This window comes from Trachinotus anak, unplaced genomic scaffold, assembly GCF_046630095.1.
Source record: "Trachinotus anak isolate AG129_WGS33_773 ecotype Australia unplaced genomic scaffold, CSIRO_AGI_Tana_v1 ptg000015l, whole genome shotgun sequence".
Classification (NCBI taxonomy): domain Eukaryota; kingdom Metazoa; phylum Chordata; class Actinopteri; order Carangiformes; family Carangidae; genus Trachinotus; species Trachinotus anak.
In genome coordinates, this window is record NW_027273866.1 from 15,715,001 (window position 1) to 15,734,434 (window position 19,434).

The 19,434-nt window shown below is 41.6% G+C and overlaps 3 protein-coding genes across 10 annotated transcripts in view; 2 read left to right on the top strand and 1 right to left on the bottom strand.

Annotated features, from left to right (window-relative positions):
* ppp2r5eb (protein phosphatase 2, regulatory subunit B', epsilon isoform b) overlaps window positions 1-8,494 on the top strand; it is a 46,580-nt gene extending 38,086 nt beyond the window's left edge. For all 6 annotated transcript variants that reach the window (XM_071498856.1, XM_071498854.1, XM_071498855.1 and 3 more), the window contains 10 exons: window positions 120-212; window positions 728-858; window positions 1,681-1,740; window positions 2,635-2,743; window positions 3,426-3,479; window positions 3,920-3,970; window positions 4,076-4,195; window positions 4,355-4,482; window positions 5,311-5,412; window positions 5,654-8,494. In XM_071498856.1, coding sequence (XP_071354957.1) covers window positions 120-212; window positions 728-858; window positions 1,681-1,740; window positions 2,635-2,743; window positions 3,426-3,479; window positions 3,920-3,970; window positions 4,076-4,195; window positions 4,355-4,482; window positions 5,311-5,412; window positions 5,654-5,753 — 948 coding nt within the window. In that variant the 3' untranslated portion in view covers window positions 5,754-8,494. The remainder of the gene's footprint in view (window positions 1-119; window positions 213-727; window positions 859-1,680; window positions 1,741-2,634; window positions 2,744-3,425; window positions 3,480-3,919; window positions 3,971-4,075; window positions 4,196-4,354; window positions 4,483-5,310; window positions 5,413-5,653) is intronic.
* A 2,244-nt stretch (window positions 8,495-10,738) lies between these two features.
* LOC139633283 (nuclear factor 7, brain-like) lies at window positions 10,739-19,404 on the bottom strand. Its single transcript, XM_071498860.1, has 6 exons — window positions 17,984-19,404; window positions 15,407-15,536; window positions 14,901-15,027; window positions 14,138-14,305; window positions 12,941-14,028; window positions 10,739-12,831 (listed from the first exon to the last, which is right to left on the bottom strand). Exon 6 carries the CDS (start codon window positions 12,812-12,814, stop codon window positions 11,417-11,419), a length of 1,398 nt encoding a protein of 465 aa, XP_071354961.1. The 5' UTR covers window positions 12,815-12,831; window positions 12,941-14,028; window positions 14,138-14,305; window positions 14,901-15,027; window positions 15,407-15,536; window positions 17,984-19,404; the 3' UTR covers window positions 10,739-11,416.
* Window positions 16,983-19,434, top strand: part of akap6 (A kinase (PRKA) anchor protein 6) — a 193,083-nt gene continuing 190,631 nt past the window's right edge. For all 3 annotated transcript variants that reach the window (XM_071498843.1, XM_071498845.1, XM_071498844.1), the window contains exon 1: window positions 16,983-17,768. The gene's annotated coding sequence lies outside the window, so the exon portion shown is untranslated. The remainder of the gene's footprint in view (window positions 17,769-19,434) is intronic.

Genomic DNA, 19,434 nt, shown 5'->3' on the forward strand with positions numbered 1-19,434 from the left:
AACACCCAGCTGATCAAAGAATTTCTCCTTTTTTGTTGTTTTAACATCAACAACTCTCTCTCTCATCCTTCCTCCGTCCGTTCCCCGTCCGCCCTCTCTTCTTCTTCTACTCTCTCCAGTTGGTATACGAGTTCTTCATCCGGTTCTTGGAGAGTCAGGAATTCCAGCCCAGCATTGCCAAAAAGTACATAGACCAGAAGTTTGTCCTACAGGTGAGTGTCTGAGTCAGTCAGCAGGTAACAGGCAGTCTTCAAATATCACCTCCTGTCAGTTTAACACGAGCTTCCTTTTATTTCTTTATATCAGAGCTGCAGCGATGAGTCGATTAATTGTCGTTTTTTTAAGCAAACTGTGAAATATTTGCTTCAGATGTGAGGATTTGATGTTTTCTCTTTGTCACACATGAGAGTAGAGTGAACATTTTTGGATTTTGGACTTTTGATCAGATAGACATTAATCTATATATTAATCTGTTAATTCATCTATTAAACTAAGACATTTGAAGATGTCAACTTGCTCTGTGGGAAGTTAAAACTGGCATTTTTTTACTATTTTTGGTATTTTAAGAACAAAACGATTCATTGTTAGTTACAGTTCCTGCCTTTCTCTCTTTCTTTCTTCTGTTTTTCTTTGATTGTACTTAACTGTCAGTTTTTTATTTCACACCAAATTCACCTTCCCATTGCCTCTTGTTCCTGAGCTCTCTGTATTTCTTCCCTCCGTCCAGCTCTTGGAGTTGTTTGACAGCGAGGATCCTCGGGAGAGAGACTACCTGAAGACAGTCTTGCATAGAATCTACGGCAAATTCCTGGGGCTGAGGGCTTTTATACGAAAACAGATCAATAATATTTTTCTACGGTGAGTGGACATCTGCTGTTCTGATGTCTGGAGACATTTAAAATGATAATTGGTAATTCTGTGTTAGAGGTTGGTATTTGTTTTTACTGTGCAGATTACATGATTGTTTGTAGCACGTTACAGCTGATGTGGTGGAAACAGGTGATACTGTTCACTCACCTGCTGAAGGGACCCGAAGTTTGATCTGAATGAAAAGTTCATGTTGACAGTTTCCCTGAACAACAGGACGAATTAAACACAGTTGACAGGACCTTTCCATGGATGTCCTGCTAAGACAAACAAGTCGTTTTTATACAGGCTGATCTGAGATTCTCATCAACTTAACATGAACTCAGTCACAGTGTTTGTGGTTTATTAAACGTTTTTCATCGTACTGACTGACATACTTTTATTGCTGTGTTCATGGAGATGTGGAAGAAAAAGTGCATTTAATTTTCTGTTGATTTTGTTGATCAGCTTGTGTGTCTCTTGTCTTTATATTAATCTCTCTGTACGAAAGAAACAAAAGGTCCAGACTCTTACTCCTGATCCTTATTCAGACATGAGACCGACGTGTAAACACATCATCATATTTATGTGACAAAGGTTTCCTCCTGAGGTTTCCTACATCAAATTCCAACCTGACAAAACCCCCATGATGTTTTACTTCTGACCAGGAAGTCAGGATTTCAGACATTGATAATCTGTGGCAGTGTTGTTTTTGTTTTTCCCACCATGTGTAGTTTCCAGCCCATATGTTCATTTACAGATCATCAGCTTTGCTCCTGTGTTCGGTTGTTGAACCTTTTTTCATGTCTCCTCTCTTTTGTCTCCGCTCTGCAGTTTTGTTTATGAGACGGAGCACTTCAATGGGGTGGCTGAGTTGCTGGAGATCCTGGGGAGGTATGTGGAGACCTCAGACCCACACACACACACACACACACAAACAGACGCAGACATTTACATTCTGTTCTGTTAGCTGAAGCTTTTACCCAGAGCCACACAGATCTGAGATCAGCAGCAGAACTGAACTGAACCCTGGTGTCTGCCTGTTTTAGTTTAGTTACAATGATATGAGGATGTTTTTATCTTCAGAATGATAGAGATTGATAAGAAGTAGTGAAGTAATTTCGCTCCATAACAACAGGATTGTAGAGATGTGAGGTTCAGGTTCAGTCCGCAGCAGAGTTTGACTCCTGGAGAAGAAATAAATGAATCCTCTCCACTCAACAGTGTTTTTAATCCATTAAAAAACTGTGATTCACACACACAGTTTATCAGTTTTGTCAGGAGCTGCATGGTGTCGTTTGCAGACAGGGTCGAGGGCAATTCTCACACTTATTGTAGTAGTTGTTTATATTTTTGGGGGGGATTTTTGGTTTCATATTTTAGGTTTTCATTCATTGGCCCTAAAATGATTCAGTTCAGAATCAGGATGTAAACAAACCCAGAGCAGGACAGCATCGGTCGTTTAGTGAGGCGCCTCACGTCTGCTCCCTGTGGGCCTGAAGTTCACAACATCAGTTACATCTCTTTATTTCTCCTCCAGCCTCCATCGCCCCTTCACACACACACACACACACACACACACACACACACACACACACACACTCTCACACACTCACACACTCACACTCTTCTTTTTGTCTGCTGCTCATTGATGTACCACTCGCTTTCAGACAGTCACAATGAAACCCTTTCATGTGTTCATGTTTAATTTATGTTTATATTTTCTCTGTCTCCCCTCCTCCTCTTCCTCCTCCTCTTCCTCCTCCTCCTCTTCTCTCTCTCTCCCAGTATAATCAATGGTTTCGCTCTGCCGCTGAAAGCAGAGCATAAACAGTTTCTGGTCAAAGTGTTGATCCCCCTCCACACTGTCAGGAGTCTGTCCCTCTTCCACGCACAGGTAATTGTGTGTGTGTGTGTGTGTGTGTGTGTGTGTGTGTGTGTGTACCTACCTTATCCTTTCTCCTGCATCAGCCAAAATATTCCTTTAAAATCTCAGTGTTTACATTTGAAAAGGTCTCTTTGATTTTAATTCTTTGACACCTTTGAGACTCACTAACAAACAGAGTTGGTGTAAAACCTTAAACCTGCACAATCTTTTAAAGTCCTGCAGGTGTGTGTTTATATGTGTGTATTCAAACCTGTAATTTTGGAGACTTTAAATGTGGAAACCTGAAGTAAGAAGCTGTTGCATTTGACTTTCTGCTCGGCCAGTAAATGTAGAATCACACGCAGGAGTTGGCATGATGTCGTATGGTTTGTATAAGAGTGCATCGCACTTTGAGAAGTTCACAAAAACTGTTAAAACTTTGGTGAGTTAAAACGGATAAAAAATAAAATACTTGTAGTTTATCGTCCAGTTGTGCTGAGTCTGTCGGTTTTCTGATCACACATTTAAACTTAATCTTTTACTTGTATTTATTTATAACTTTAGTTACTTGCAAACGTTGAAAGGTCCTTAATGAGATTTGATGCTGGATTCAGACTCAGTAAAATGCTGTTGAACCGTCGTGAGCTAAGCTAGGGCTAACAGGTGTCACAGTGACATCAGCTCTAACCTGTGCTCTCTTCTCTCCCTGCAGTTGGCGTATTGCATTGTACAGTTCCTAGAGAAAGACCCAACATTAACAGAACCAGTGAGTATCAGTGCTGTGTTATCTCTGGATCCACCGTGTGGGGGGGCAGCGGTCACTTCATTCATTCAGGATTCATAGATTTCAGTTCTGCTCCTTTGTTCTTCATCTTTATGTCTTTTTAAAGTTTCCTTTGTAACTTGTTTCCCTCTTTGTGTCGTTTAGTGACACTATCCCAACACAACACCACAACACAACTACACTCACTCAGTCAGTAAATGTTAACGATCGTGCTGTTTGGAAGTGAGACTGCAGCTTCACTTCCCACCGTGGAAACAGCATTTTAACCAAAAGAAGTTTTTCTGGGAATTTCAGTGGCAGTTTGAAAGGCTTCGAGAAAAGTTACTGTCCACACTGAGTTAAGACTTTGTGGACTTTGTGCAAAGCCTTGTTACAGTAAAAATATCTTGGTGATGATAAATTCTTCTTGTCTTCATCCTCAGGTCATCAGAGGCTTACTGAAGTTCTGGCCAAAAACCTGCAGTCAAAAAGAGGTGAGGCTGTGGTTTCCTCATGTGCAAACTCTGTGTGTGTGTGTGTGTGTGTGTGTGTGTGTGTGTGTGTGTGTATTAACATTTTCCTCCCGTGCTGCGGTGCAGGTGATGTTTCTAGGGGAGCTGGAGGAGATCCTGGACGTCATTGAACCCACACAGTTCGTCAAGATCCAGGAGCCGCTCTTCAAACAGATCTCCAGATGTGTCTCCAGCCCACATTTCCAGGTCAGTGAAAACCCCGGCACTGATATCCTGTTAGAACCAGCACGTACACAACACATGCAGCTCTTTGTCACACAGTTTGGTTGAAGGGTGAAAACTTCAGATACAGATTTTTGTGTCAGTACTTCCTGCTCAGGTTGTCGTGTGTCGGTGCTTCCCCAGGTTGCGGAGCGAGCTCTGTACTACTGGAACAACGAGTACATCATGAGTCTGATCGAGGAGAACTCCAGCGTCATCCTGCCCATCATGTTCGCCAGCCTCTACAGGATCTCCAAAGAGCACTGGAACCCGTGAGTGGCTTCAAAATAACTGCGTCACCTCTGAGTAACAGGGTTTTTATAGATATTCAAAAAGAAAAATCCAGATCCAGAGTCATTTGTCATTTTTAATATTTGTAACACAACATAAGAAAATGGTTGAGTTAGAAAGGGGAGAAAAGAAAGTGTGAATGTTGGAGCCATCGCTCGTAATCAGAAGCTGTTCAAGGCCTTTAAAGCCGATCTTCCAAACACTCGCAGTGCGTCGGCTTGAATGTGGTTATCAATAATAAATGCAGCACCGTGCTGCTACAGAGACGCCCCGGCCTACAAATCACATCCTCCAGACGTAAAGGAACATCAAGAGCCCACAAAAAATCACATCAGCATTTTAGTTTTAAGTCTTTACTGATGTCGTCTCTGACCTGCAGATAAATGAGGAAGTCTTTCTCTTCAGGATTTCCCGTGTTTGAAAGACTCGAAGCCTTCAGTGATTTTACTTTTATTATTGTAGTTATGAGGCTGTTGTGAGGTCACAGATGTTGTCAGCTGTGTCCTGTAATAAACTGCCACATCTGACTCCTTCAGAATAAAACGCATCTTGAAGTTTAATCAGTGAACCTAAAGTCTATAAAATATATAATCCATCATCAATGTTCCTTTATTTTGAAATTGTTGTTTCTATCAGAAAATGTGCAGAACGTTCAGGTTTGAAGCAAACACAGACAAATGTTTAAAAGCAGGAGACATGAGTTTGTCCACATGTCACAGACTCAGTGACGTGTCACGATGAAGGTAGTAGTGGACGTGATGAGGTCAGCTGTGAAGTGTGATGTCACTCTGTCCCCCCCCTCCTCTCAGGGCGATCGTGGCGCTGGTCTACAACGTCCTGAAGGCCTTCATGGAGATGAACAGTACTCTATTCGATGAACTCACAGCCACTTACAAGTCGGACCGCCAGCGGTAAGAAGCTGCTCTCCTCCTCCTCATCATCATCATCATCATCACTGAACAATGATTATAATGGGATTGTTTATGATCCCTGCAGACAGGAACACACACACACACACACACACACACACACACACACACACACACACACCATCACACTTTACAAATAAAATATCAGGATATTTTATATTATATTTTATTAATACTCCTGTAAATCCTCCTCCTCCTCCTCCTCCTCCTGTGTGTGTTTCAGTGAGAAGAAGAAGGAGAAGGAGCGGGAGGAGCTGTGGAAGAAGCTGGAGGACTTGGAGCTGAAGCGGGGCCTTAGGAGCGACGGGATCATCCCAACTTAACGAAGACAGCGCCGCGCTCCCCTCTGCCCCGCCCACCTCCCTCACCCCCTGTCCCCCTCCTACTCTCCCACTCTGACTCCCCCTCCCCCTCCACCCTGACCCCGACTCCCCCCTTCCCTCCTCCCCCACATCAGCCATGTTTGCCCAGAGCTCCGAAAACTCCCCAATAAAGGCCATCGTCTCTGGATCGACACGGAGCGCCCGCTGGTTCTTCATTGTTTTTTTTTCTTATGTTTTTTTCTCCTGTGTTTATGCGACTTACTTTACAGTAGATTCATCACGTCTGTTTTCATTATTTCAACAGCACTGTAAATAATTATTTTTTCTTTTTTTTTCCCTTAAACTGATATTATTGCAAACGGAAAAACAAGACAATAATAATAAAAAAAGAAAGAAAAAAATAGAAAATGAGAAAATGACTTGTGTGGGAGGGGGATTTAAACAACAACAAAAAAAACCTTGGACTGTAGGACATGAAATGAACTCTTGGAAAACAAAAAAAAACAACAAAAAAAAAAGAGAAGCTAGATTGATTTGAACTCTTCATCCCATTCTCCTCGTCTTCACTACAGTCCTGTATCTAACTTTTATTTTCTGGTTCTCCTCTTTGCTTTTCCTCCTGTTGCCTCCATTTTTCTGTTCCCTCCCGGATGGTGCATCTGTCATTTCTGCCCCCGCTCTCCGCCCTCCTCCCAAAGGTTCCTAAAGGACCCCTCCCTCCCCCTCTCCGCTCTGGCCCTCCTTCCTGTTTTAAACAGGGAAAGAAAACACTGAACAAAAACACATTGAAAAACAACAACAGGGACTTTCTTGGTACACACACACACGTTTTAAAACCTTTTCCTGAGTGCGTTTACATGTGTGTTCTTACTGCACTTCATGGAGTCCAGTTGGTAGAAGGAGGCAAAGTTATTGATGAACTTTTCCTCCCAGATCCTGAGGAACTTCTCCCTCGAATTACATCATTAAATCTGTCACAGAATCAACTGACAGGTAGAAAATGGGTTAAAAACTTTGACCTAATCCTTGTTTCTCTCCAGTGGAAAACTGCTCCAGGCCTTTGAAAATGATTCAGATGAACAGTGTTAAAGAGGAAACTGTAGGAAAAACCTCTAACATCAGATTCTGCTCAGAAATCATCATGTTGAAATGTTTTCTCCAGTTTAAAGTGAATCCAGGTGATTGTGTCTGTGTCACAAACAAACAGCAGCTGCAGAAGGAAATGTAAAAAAAAAAAATAAAAGGGCTGAAGCTACAGCCCCACCTTGATAACAGGCTCAAAGTCGACATAGTACTTCCCTTTTGCTTCACCCAAGCATGATGGGAAATGTAGTTCAAAGTCTCTGAACATTATTATCCTGAATAAAAAAAACTGGAATGACAAATCCATTAATATTTGCTCTTTTTTAACACTAACAGAAGTTGGTTTTTTTTGACAGAACAAAGCTTCAAAATGTTTTTTTAATCCTCCTGCACTGACGCTCTCCTTTATCCAATCACATACGCACATTTGGGCTCTGTCGGAAACTTCCAGACAAAACCCTCGTCACAAACTGCTTCATTTTTAGACAAAAGCTGCAGAAATGAGGACTTGAGCGGGATGTTCGAGCAGGCGGCTCTGAGCTGCATCACCTGGGACACTTTCCATGTTGGAAGAGTTGTTGTGTCCTGTTGTGCCGTCGCTCCGATGAGCTCACATCCTGATGATCTCACGTCCTGTTTGCTGTTATTTATTTTGACCCTTTGTGACCTGTGCACCTTCCCCGGGTCGTTGGACGACGCATGTAGACGATGAATTATTAACAAACGCAGAACTGTTTACATGTAAACGCACTCGCTTCTCCTCCTCCTCCTTCAAAAATCTGCTTTTCTCTCCTTCCCTCCACATGTTTTTTTTCCTCCCCCCCCCCCCCCCCCCCCCCCCCCCGCCCGCATCTACCAACCAACCATACCAGGTCTCCCTGGTATCAGTCTGGCACTGGTACCCTCCGGCCATAACGGGGACTTCAAAATAAAACAAAAAAATGTCTTCAGAGGAGCACCAAAAATCTTCCTTGTGTTGTGAAAAAGACGAGTGCCCCCACCTCACCTGAGCTGGGGGGGGGGGGCGCTGCGTTGACTTCACAGTATTACAACAACAGTGACAAAAAAAGACAACCCTGTACATTGTTATTGAATGCAGTACACTGATAATCTTGTATCTTGTAGTAATTTAGCCTATGTTTTTTGCTTAGGAAACTGTGGAGAGGAGTATCCAGTATATAAAGAGGTATTATGGAAGAAGACTTCCTGGTATTTATGATAGTGTTTCCCCCCTTTTTGTCTGTTCTTTCTTTTCTGTCTCACTCCTCCCTCTTCTCTTGGTTTTTATCTCATTTTGGATATTTTGCTGAAGTTTCTTTTGACCATTGGATATATTTTTTTTAGTTGGGGGAGGGTGGGGAGGGGAGGGGTTTAGGGGTGAGGATGTGGGCAGGTAGGCGGGGGGGGGAGGGGGAGGTCAGAGGGGGGAGGGAGGGAGGGAAGGAAGGCACGGAGCAGACCACTTTGTCCTGTTGGGAGTTTGACAGTGAACCTCCTCCCTCCTCCCTGGCAGAATTAATGTGTGCTTTAGAACGGCCCAGAAATAATATGATTTAAAAACTGAAAAAAAGATAAAAAAGGGTTGGAGAAATACAAATGTTTAATTATTTTAAAAAATAAAGAGATATTAAATTAAACCTGTTTTGTGATAAAGCCCAGACGCTGAATTGCTTTATTTACTGGGTTCACAGGGAGTGTGTGTGTGTGTGTGTGTGTGTGTGTGTTTGTTTGTGTTTGTTTGTTTGTTTGTTTCTGAATTTGAAATAGAGAAACTAAAGAAGCAAGAATGTGAGAACTGAGTGAGGTTTAAGTTGTAAAAATATTTTCCTTCTGTGGACGGTGTTATGAATTTAATACAATTTAAAAAGCCTTTACAGAACAGAGCTGGTGATATTCTGTGTTTTTTCTCATCTACAAATCCCATGAAAAGACTGAAACAAAGCGTTCGTCCGTCTCTCAACACTTCCTGTCTCCCTCCTCAGTCTGTGGCCCTCAGCTCAAACCCACTGGTTCCTACTGAAGATGGAAATCTTTAAAAACGCCTCACAGATGTTAGGTTGGTCTTAATATTTGTGATGTGTGAGAAAGTTCATGAGGAATAAGATACACACACAGACAAAGTGTTGATCAGAAGAAAAATACAGAATACAACCTGTGTGTGTGTGTGTGTGTGTGTGTGTGTGTTCATGTGTTCATGTGTTCATGTGTTCATGTGTTCATGTGTTCATGATCCGATTCGAATGCAGCCATGAAAGAGTCTTTCACTGAGCTCCAGCTGTTTGCACCTGTAAATGTTCAGCACCTGAAACCTCCAGATGGGCCAAAGGGTTTCGATGTGGTCGGGTCATTCAGGTCCAGGACAGACACACGTCCTGATGGAGTCCTACTAGAAGCTGAACCGGACTTTTTTCTTCTGTTAGGCCACAAAAATCAATGTGAAGATGACGAAAGAGAAGAAGAAACCTGGGAATTAAAAGCTGAACGTCTCCTCAGAGGTCGGTTTGGTGCTGGGTCAGAAAGACCAACTCCAAGTGCACAACGAGCTGTGATCACATTTATCACATCTAGACCCACATGTGGACTGGGAACCCAGATCCATGCCTTTCTGGGTCATTTCACTCAGTCAGGAACCTGCCAAAGCATAAAGGACATTTTCTTTACCTGCAGACCAGGTGTGAGTGGAAGTCTGAGTGTTTTAAACATGATATTCCTACAGATGGACAGAAGAGGAGCGAGTTACACTGCAGAGTGTGTTGAGGAGGTTAAATAGATTTAATGATGCTTTGTTTCAGCTGTAAAAACTGGACACCACTGGACGACCACAGCGTCTGTTTTCAGAGCTTCTCCCCAAGTCTAAAGCAGGTGAGTGTTTTTACCCGGTGGAGTTTGCTGCAGAGGCTCAGTTCGTCTGAGTCTGTGGGTCACCTGGAAAAAAAACTCACACATCTTAATATTTTGAAGAATCATATGAAAATCATCAATAGTTACCAGGTTTAGTAGCAGGAATCCGTCATGGTTTAATATCTGAATACATGAAAAGAAGAAAATACCTGTTTAAACTGTGGGAACTTGTCCTGTTGAAGCTGATTGAGTGTGAAGGTCACTGCAGAGGCAGAGCAGTACTTCAGTCCTGCCACTAGAGGTCACCACAGACCTGCAGCTCAGACAGGAGCCTGAACTCACTGTGTGAACCTGCATTTATTTAGATGTGTTATTCTGAGTTTACTGTGTGTGCAGTCACCATCAGAAGTGTCAAATACTCATCAACCTCATATCATTTCATCACGTTTTATATATGAAATAGATTCCAGATCTGACTGAAAAGATGAGATGAAGATGGTTAAATCTTAGTTTAGCATAAAGAGCAGAAACAGGGGAAATGGCTCTGCCTAAAAGTTCACAAATACATGTTGTATTTCTGGAGCTGTTTCTTGGCAAAGAATGGCCGCACACAGTCACCTCAAGAGGAATTCCATAGGATCACATGATCAGATCAGATCTCCTCAGATAAAAGCTGCTGCTTCACCTGTAACTCAGGTTGATTTTCATTCCAGAGTTTTGATTCATTGCTGGAAATATTTGTTGCAGCAGCTCTGTTTAGTTTCTGTTTGTAAAAGTCTTCGTTTGTAAAGTCAGAAGAAACTAAATGTGTCAGATAAATGTGGAGCAGTAAAAAACACAATATTACTGTGAAGTAGAAACATGAAGAGGGATGAGAAGATGAACTGTGTTCCACCAAAATAAAGAGCAACATCCGACTGTTCAGAAAAGCTCTTTGTGTTGATGTTTGTCTTTATTTTTTCTGTTTCAGCAGCAGTTTTTTCATAATTCAGTGTTTTTTGAATGGAGTTCAGTGAACAATGGAGTTTAAACATGAAGCAGAAAAACAACATGACAACAAGTCAAGACAATATTTAATTATGTTGATGAAAAACAGGAATGAATGAACATTCAGCATTTATGATGAACTGACATGTTTACACTGAAATCAGCTGTTGTTGTTGTTGTTGTTGTTGTCGAGGATGTTGAATGAGTGAAAACACTTTTACACACAGAATCATCTTGGCTTCATCACATCAGAGAAAATTGTTGACATATTTTGGATCATTTCACATCTGTAATTAAACATGAATCACTTTTCATGTCTGAAACCTGATCATCTGGACCAGAACTGAAAATAAAGTTTGTTGAATCTGATCAATGATCAGCTGATCAAACATGAAGTTATTGATAAATTTATGTTTGCTGGTCTTCATGGCTCCACACAAAGTCACAATAATAAAAACAACAATAATATAAAATGACTCAGTATCAATCAAAACAAAGCAAATCTTAAGGTCAGAAAATGAGTGAAATCATTTTACACATATGAAAAGGTCGACAACAGAAAGAAAAAAGCAGATTGTGAAACCACAGAAGAAGAAAAAGGAAATAAAAAGCAGTGAGAAGTGAAAGAGAAATAAATGAAGCTTTGGAATAATGAGGCAGCAGGAGGACAGGTGCAGTTTAACAGGTTCAATTCACTGACTTTTCCCTTTAAGAAATAAACCACATTATAAATATAATCATCCTCTTTATCTCTAACTGCTCTGTTCCACTGTCACAGAGACCTTCAGAGGAAACATCTTCACTGGGAGGAAATCCCCATTTAAAATGTATGGAAACATCTTGTGAGTGAAAGTGTGTGTGAAGGTGTGTATGTGTGTGTTAGTATCAGGATCAGAGAACGACAGTTTTCCTCTGTTCCAGTCCAGATTCACTCTGATCCTCTGGAGCTTCTTCTTCACTGAGAGAAAAGTGAGTGAAGCTGATGGTGACCGTGCTGAGTATTCACCTCCAATGAACAATATTCCCCATGATCCAGACCGTATGTTTCCCTTCCTCTGCACAGACTCTGCTAACACACCCAGTCTCCAGCCTGTATTGTCTCCAACCTCAACATCCCAGCTGTGAGTCCCTGAGTTAAAACCCTCAGAGCCCAGGACAGAGCTGTAAAGATCAATCCTCTCTGGATTGTCAGGAAGCTGCTGTTCTTCTTCTCCTCGTCTCACACTGGTCAGATCTTCAGACAGGATGAGTCCTGGACCAGCAGTGTTTGGGTCCAGAACCACAGGACTGTAGGAGACCATGTCCTTCATCTTGCTCCAGATGTTGAAGGTCAGGTTGCCCAGGTGTTTGGCCTGGTCTATCAGAGCTCCTGAGCCCAGCTGGGGATCATCCAGCAGGGGGCGCTGCTGGACTCTGTCCACTGCAGCCTTGTAGTTGAGCAGGAATGAGACGTCTTCAGCTCTCAGCTCGTCCTCTGTGGCTCTGACTGTGTCTGAAAGAGCTGCTATCTCTCTGCTCAGAGCCTCCATCTTCTCCTTCATCATCTGACTCTTCTGCTCCTCTTCCTCCCTCAGTGCAGCCATCCTGGCCTCCTCTTCCTCTTCTAGAAACTGGTGAAGCTTCTTAAACTGCTCCTTAATCTGCCTCTCTGTGTGTCGGGCCTGGACCTTAATGTGTTCTGCTGTTTGATCAAACTTCACTTGAACTTGTTTAAAACCCTTTAACTTCTTCTTTAAGGGCTCCAGAGTTTCCTGAAGTTTCTTCTTGTGTTGTGGAGCAGCTTCATCGATGGGTCTGAATCTGTGGTTGGTGTGTTTTTCTGAATCTCTGCAGACGACACACACTGGCTGCTGATGGTCCAGACAGAAGAGTTTGAGTTTCTCAGAGTGCAGACTGCAGAGAGCCTCTGAAGATCTCTGATCTCTCTCCTGTAAGAAGGACTCACACAGGTTCTTTAACGCCAGGTTACAAGGTGGATGTTCTTTTGAAGATCTTCTCTGACAAACTGGACACAGTCGTTGTGGTTTCTGTCTCCACCAGCTCTTCAGACAGTCTTTACAGAAGCTGTGGCTACATGACAGAACAACAGGATCTGTAAAGACCTGATGACAGACCGGACAGCAGAGATCCTCCTCTGATCTGGAAGCCATTTAGTCTGTGAGTGAAGCTGAAAACACAGCAGACAGAAAGTCCAGTCAGTCATGGCTCCCCTCCCCCCTCTACTAACTTCACTGACGTTCACTTTGACTCTGAGTCCTGGTTTTGGTCAAACTCACCTTCAGTGTGTGGAGCGTCAGCAGGTTGAAGCAGCAGTGTTGTAGTTTTCCTCTTTTCTCTCCTGTAGCTGGACTCACTCACAGGAAGTTGTTGGTTTGGTCTGAAGGTGAATCTGATCGTCTCTTCTTCACTCTGTGTCTCTTTAGTGAACAGGAACAAACTGTTTCCTGGTTTGTCTCAGGTGAGTCAGATGAGAGGTGGAGCTTTGTCAAACCTCCTCTGATAAAAGCTGCTGCTTCTCCTGTAACACAAGTTGATTTATTGCTTGAAATATTTGGTGCAGCAGCTCTGTTTTGTTTCTGTTTGTAAAAATCTTTGTTTGTAAAGTCAGAAGAAACTAAATGTGTCAGATAAATGTGGAGCAGTAAAAAACACAATATTACTGTGAAGTAGAAACATGAAGAGGGATGAGAAGAAAATAGTCAAGGAAACTACAAATACCTCAAACTTCTACTGAAGTGCAGTATTTGAGTAAATGTACTTTGTAACTTTCCACCTTAATGAAATAATTATTTCTGTTTGATGAACTGTGTTCAACCAAAAATAAAGAGCAGCATCCGACTGTTCAGAAAAGCTTTTTGTGTTGATGTTTGTCTTTAATTTTGCTTGTTTCAGCAGCAGTTCTCTCATAATTCAGTGTTTTTTGAATGGAGTTCAGTGTCAGCTTTTTTTTTTCAGCAGCAGTTTTTTTCGTAACTTTTGTCTTGTTTTTGTAGAGGATGTTCAATGAATGAAAACATTTTTACACACATAATCATCTTGGCTTCATCACATCAAAGAGAAAATTGTTCATATATATTCACTCACTGGCCACTTTATTAGGTACACCTTGCTAGTACCGGGTTGGACCCCTTTTGCCTTCAGAACTGCCTTAATTCTTTGTGGCATAGATTCAACAAGGTGCTGGAAACATTCCTCAGAGATTTTGGTCCATATTGACATGACAGCATCACACAGTTGCTGCAGATTTGTTGGCTGCACATCCAAGATGTGAATCTCCTGTTCCACCACATCCCAAAGACCTGATGACAGACCGGACAGCAGAGATCCTCCTCTGATCTGGAAGCCATTTAGTCTGTGAGTGAAGCTGAAAACACAGCAGACACAAAGTCCAGTCAGTCATGGCTCCCCTCCCCCCTCCACTAACTTCACTGAAGTTCACTTTGACTCTGAGTCCTGGTTTTGGTCAAACTCACCTTCAGTGTGTGGAGTGTCAGCAGGTTGAAGCAGCAGTGTTGTAGTTTTTCACTTTTCACCTGTTTCTTGGTTTGTCTCAGACAAGTCAGGTGGGGGTTGGAGCTTCAAATACTGACTCTTAATGTTCAGCAGGATGTTGCAGCAGATCTGTTTCAGTTCAGATGCAGCTGTAGGTTGAAAATAGTTGATCAGTTTCACTCTAACCAAGTGCAATCCCTGGGGGATATTAGGAAAATGCTGCATAGATTATTAAGGTGAACCATGGCCCATAACGAGCTCTTCAGCTCTTTGGCAGTTCAGTATTTTGTACTACTGTAGCTCCTCTGTACGATCACGCGTTCAGCCTTCACTCCCCATGTGCATGACTGAGCTTTGGGCCACCATGACCTGGTCGCTGGTTGACTGGTTCTCCTTCCTTTACCACTGTTAGTAGACACTGACCACTGCAAACCAGGAACACTCCACATGACCTGCTGTTTGGGAGATACTCTGACCCAGTCATCTATCCATCATGGTTTGGCCCTTATTAAGGTCGCTCAGATCTTTCACTTGCTCAGTTTTCCTGCCCAACACATGAACTTCAACAACTGACTGTTCACCTGACACAGAATATACCCCAAAAGGTGAACTTTTTGTGAGCTAATCAATGTTATACACACACACTTGCACACAAATATCATATTCAACCACAGCTGTCCAGATAAAAGATCTGAGTTTGTAGAAAATGCTGATACGCTCATCTGAACAGCCTTCAGTTATTACCTTGCACTGAAAGCCACAATCTTAATGAGCAACACAGAATACTTTGCAGAACTGGGTTTCAACTGTCAGGCCACCGGGAGTCATTGGTGAAGTTTGTTGGGTCTGTCTCAAGTGGCAACTTCTGGAGCTGAAAAATGAGGCAAACACTGAAGAGCCCAAACCTGCAGTTCCTCTAATGACCACTAGAGTCTTACTCTAACAGTGTGTCCATCCCCATAGCCTCCCATGTTAAAATGTCCAACTCTACAGCAGGAATAAACATGTTTATAGCCTGGTACAAAAAAGTCAAAGGGTTTTGGTCTCTATAGCTAATTCCCTCCTTCATGACAACAAAAGGGTGGGTAGATTTTTATTTATTTTTAACTTACCCATTTCATCTTATCAAGGCTTAAATTAATGCACAACTAAGGTTTTGTCTCAGTTGACTAGCCATCTGCGCTTGGCGTCTACCCGCTAGCTCTTTGTTAGGCGTCACCTCAGCTAATTCGAGTTTTAAAAGTTTTTACCTGCTCCTTCAGCGTCTTTAACAGCTTCATCAGTGTCATTCATGCAGCCAGTCCAAGACTGAATTTCTCTCCCAGTCCAACCATGAAGCCAGTACTGGTCTGGCTTTATTGAGATGGTTTAGCGTGACATCTAGTGGCAGAGACAGTCAGTCATTTACAGAACCTTTAAGCTTTTAACAGGCTTGTACTGGGGTAGTCAGTGTCGTACTCAATTCAATTTCAATTCAATTCAATTTTATTTGTATAGCGCCAAATCATAATATACATTATCTCAAGGCACTTTACAGGGTAAGGTCAAGACCTTACTTTGTTACAGAATAAACCCAACAGTTCCCACAACGAGCAAGCGCTTGGCGACAGGGGGGAGGAAAAACTCCCTTTTAACAGGAAGAAACCTCCAACAGAACCGGGCTCAGGGTGGGGGGGGGGGCCGTCTGCCTCGACCGGTTGGGTTTAGGAGAAGATAGAAAGAGGGGGAGGGGGAGGAGAGGGGAGAGAAGAGAGAGAGAGAGAGAGAGAGACCAGGAACAGCTGTGTAGGTAATGGTGTTATCAATAATAATGATGACAGGTAACAGTGGTTAATAGTAAAGATGAGTAGTGGTGGATCTGGATCCTGCTGCTCCCGAGGCAGAGAGACCTGCAGAATGAGGACAGAGAGAGGGAGAGAGAGGAGAAGCACAAACTACGGGAGAGAAAAAAAAAACAAAGTTAATGGCATGAAGTTATCGAGAGAGAGAGAGGGTGAGAGAGAGGAGAAGCACAAACTACGGGAGAGAAAAGCCGCTTGGGTTTTATGAATACTTAATGTGGACGAAACAATGGGCCAAATTAAAATGTGAAACATTATGAAAGCTTTTGGTGGATTTATTTATCAACTGAATTCATCAACTGAGTCAAGTTTGACAAAATCTGACCTCATAATGTTTGTGGTGTAATCAATTAGTTGTTGAAGTAATTCAAATTTTGTTTTGTATCAAACTAAACTGAGTATCTTTGGGTTTTAGATGAGTCAAGACATTTAAAGACACCATTTTGGATAATGATAAGCAAGGGCGGACATTTTTCAAAATTTTCTGAAATATTATAGACTAAGTGATTAATCGATTGAGAGTGAGAAGATTAATCAATAATGAAAATATTTGTTATCTTCAGCCCAAAAAAATCTATCATCATAAATCTTTATAGCTGTGCAATGGTGCTTGAAACAGGTAGAATATACCTTCACACTGAGAACATCTTTAATATCAGTCACAGAATGACATTCAGGTGTGCTCTTTGTACTCACCTGTGCTCATGGGGAGAATATGTGCTGTGAAAAGGTCCATCAGCCCTTCTGCTGCTAGTAGCAGAAATATCAACTAGGCAGAAGGTTTCAGTCCAGAGTTTTAAGCAGCTGCATTATGTCAGCTGTATTTGTGTGTGTATGTTGAATTTGCTGTGATTTGTCAGCAGATGGTGCTGTTGCTCAGTTCTGAAAGAGACCAGCTTTGACCTGTGCAGTGAATCAGTCAGGATCAAGCTGTGAAGGTCAGACACAGATGACACTGGTGGGTTGTTTGGTCCCTGTCAGTCAAATCTGATCAAACCACACCGACACAAAGCGACGTGCAGTTTCATGGCAAACCCACAAATGAAGAAACAACAGAGCACCTATTTGTTGTGACACAATCCAAAATTTATGAAAATCCCTACTTGATCAATTGTGCTCCATATCCATAAATACAGATTTTTTTTCTCTCTTTGAAATCATCTTGAAGAACAAACATATTTAATTTCTAGTTAACAATATCATCATAACAAAATACTACATTCATAAATGTCATTTCACTAAATCCCCTCCCATTGTAGAATGCACTGAAATTTCTTTTCTTTATTTAACAAATCTAGCTTATAAAAATGTCAAAAGCGACAATGCTAAGAAACTCCATATTCTTATGTCTGCACATAATTTATTGTGGCCCCTTATTTTTATTTAATTATTATTTTTATGGCTCAGTTCTCTCTAATCGTGTTATCTAATTTCCACGTTTCAGCCATGTTTGCTTTGTTTAGTGGTTAGGACAGGAGTATTTATGGCCCCTGTTATAAATAAAGTTTTTTTTCTATAGACTCCATAGTGTTGGTGCAGCCGGACTCTCGGTTTTCCTTTCCTAAGTCCTTAAGGATCCTCCTTCACATGTTTCCTTGACCCCGTCACGTTTTCATGGAGGTCAAGGACAAGTGGTCAGGAAAGGACATGATTCCGACCTTTCGACCGCCGCCATGGTTCTAACTACAGTGAGAGGAAGAAGCGGAACTGTCCCTCTGGCCACGGAAGGAGAGCAAACACCGTGAGAGCGAACCGCGGGAGCCACGGGCAGGTAAACTGGGTCCATCCTCCAGGTTTGATGCACTGATGAACTTTAGCGTTAGCGTTTAGCATCTGCTAGCTTGAGTCGCTAAGCTAGGTGGGTCATCTTTACCCGCCACTTCCGGTCTGTTCGGTCAGAGACGAACATTTATGTCCGTGTGTTCAGTGACTTTGTGCCGGACAGAAGTGAAATACAACAATTTATGATGTGTAATAAACACCAACCGGCGACGGTGTTCAGAGCCAGCGGCTCGGAAGAGAGGACGGAGTCGCGGGGAGATGAACAGCGCGCCTTCCAGCAGCGTCTCTGTGGGACCAGGCCAAACAAGATGGCGCAGAGTTTAACATGAGACAGATGAGCTCGTCTCTTCAGGGATCATTAACCTCTCTGGACTAATGCAGCACGGAGAGCAGTGGTCGAGATGAGTTTTGATTCAAGCAGAATTTAAGATGTTGATCAGCTACTGGGCAATATGGATGTAAATGTCTCAGTGAATAACGACCATCAAGTATGAAACTAAACCACAGTGTTAATAATAGTTTTCTGTCTGAATATGGTTTACATGGATCACGGATCAGGTAGAGGACTCCTCAGGGCTGCAGGGATCAGCCTTTGCATTTTCTGTTGACTGACTCTTTGATTTTTCAATTAATTCGTAATAGTTGCAGCTTTAAACAAACTACCTCGTCTGTTATCTCTGGGGAATGATTCTTTGTTTTGGTTTTTTAATGGATTGGTCTTTTATTATGGAGAAAAAAGAAATAAATTTGGTTTTTGTTTAGTAATGTAACAGATATGACAGATTCTGCAAATGATTTAAAAATCAGCAATGGAGTTGGAAATAACTAACTGAAAGAGTACAATTCACCACAGTCTTTACAGTCTCTGTAATTAATACCAAATTAATAAATCAAATTACCTCATAAATTAGTAAGAATGAATAGTTGTAAGTTATTACATAATTGTGCTCTTTTAGAACATGTCAGATATCTTTTAATTTAGTAGTGTACATTTATATTTTATTTGAATGTTTTATTTTCATTATTTATCTGAATTTCCAACAAGTCAAATCTTTTGAATTGTTAATGATGCAGTTACAGTTATGTGATTACGTTTAAGTTGAGAATAAAAGTTTAGCTAAAACCTTCTGTAACATTTAGTTCATTTTAATCCGTTGTGGCTGCCCATAATGTATTTACTCAAAACACAATCATCATTTTAAATGGGTACTGTGTGCCACTTAAACTAGATGTGTGAGTCATAGATCACCACAGGAAACTAAAAGACAATCTGCTGATTCAGTTGTGTCTAACAAATGACATCATTCTCTCCAGGAACCTGCTGTAAATTTAAAGTTGTGTATCAATTATAAATTATGAGGAAACTATAGGAAAACTGAAATGTAAATGACATGAATGATCTGGTGCTTGTTGTTTTATGGTACTTTTATCGTAACACTGTTAGTAAACTGTGTTTTATGTTGTTCTGGATGTATTTTAATGTTAAATTATATGTATTATAAGGTGATGGATCTAAAAAAAAAAAGGATTAAATTAAAACATCTATTTTACTATGTGTATTAGTAAGTGTAAATAGCTAATTGATCTTATGAATACAGTACGATGTTTCTCTGCATTTCCAGGAGTCACCAGTTGTGGGTGCTAATGACTTCCTG

Excerpts from the sequence above, each read along its gene's own strand:
- LOC139633283 (XM_071498860.1), bottom strand. The coding sequence starts at position 12,814 with ATGGCTTCCAGATCAGAGGAGGATCTCTGCTGTCCGGTCTGTCATCAG.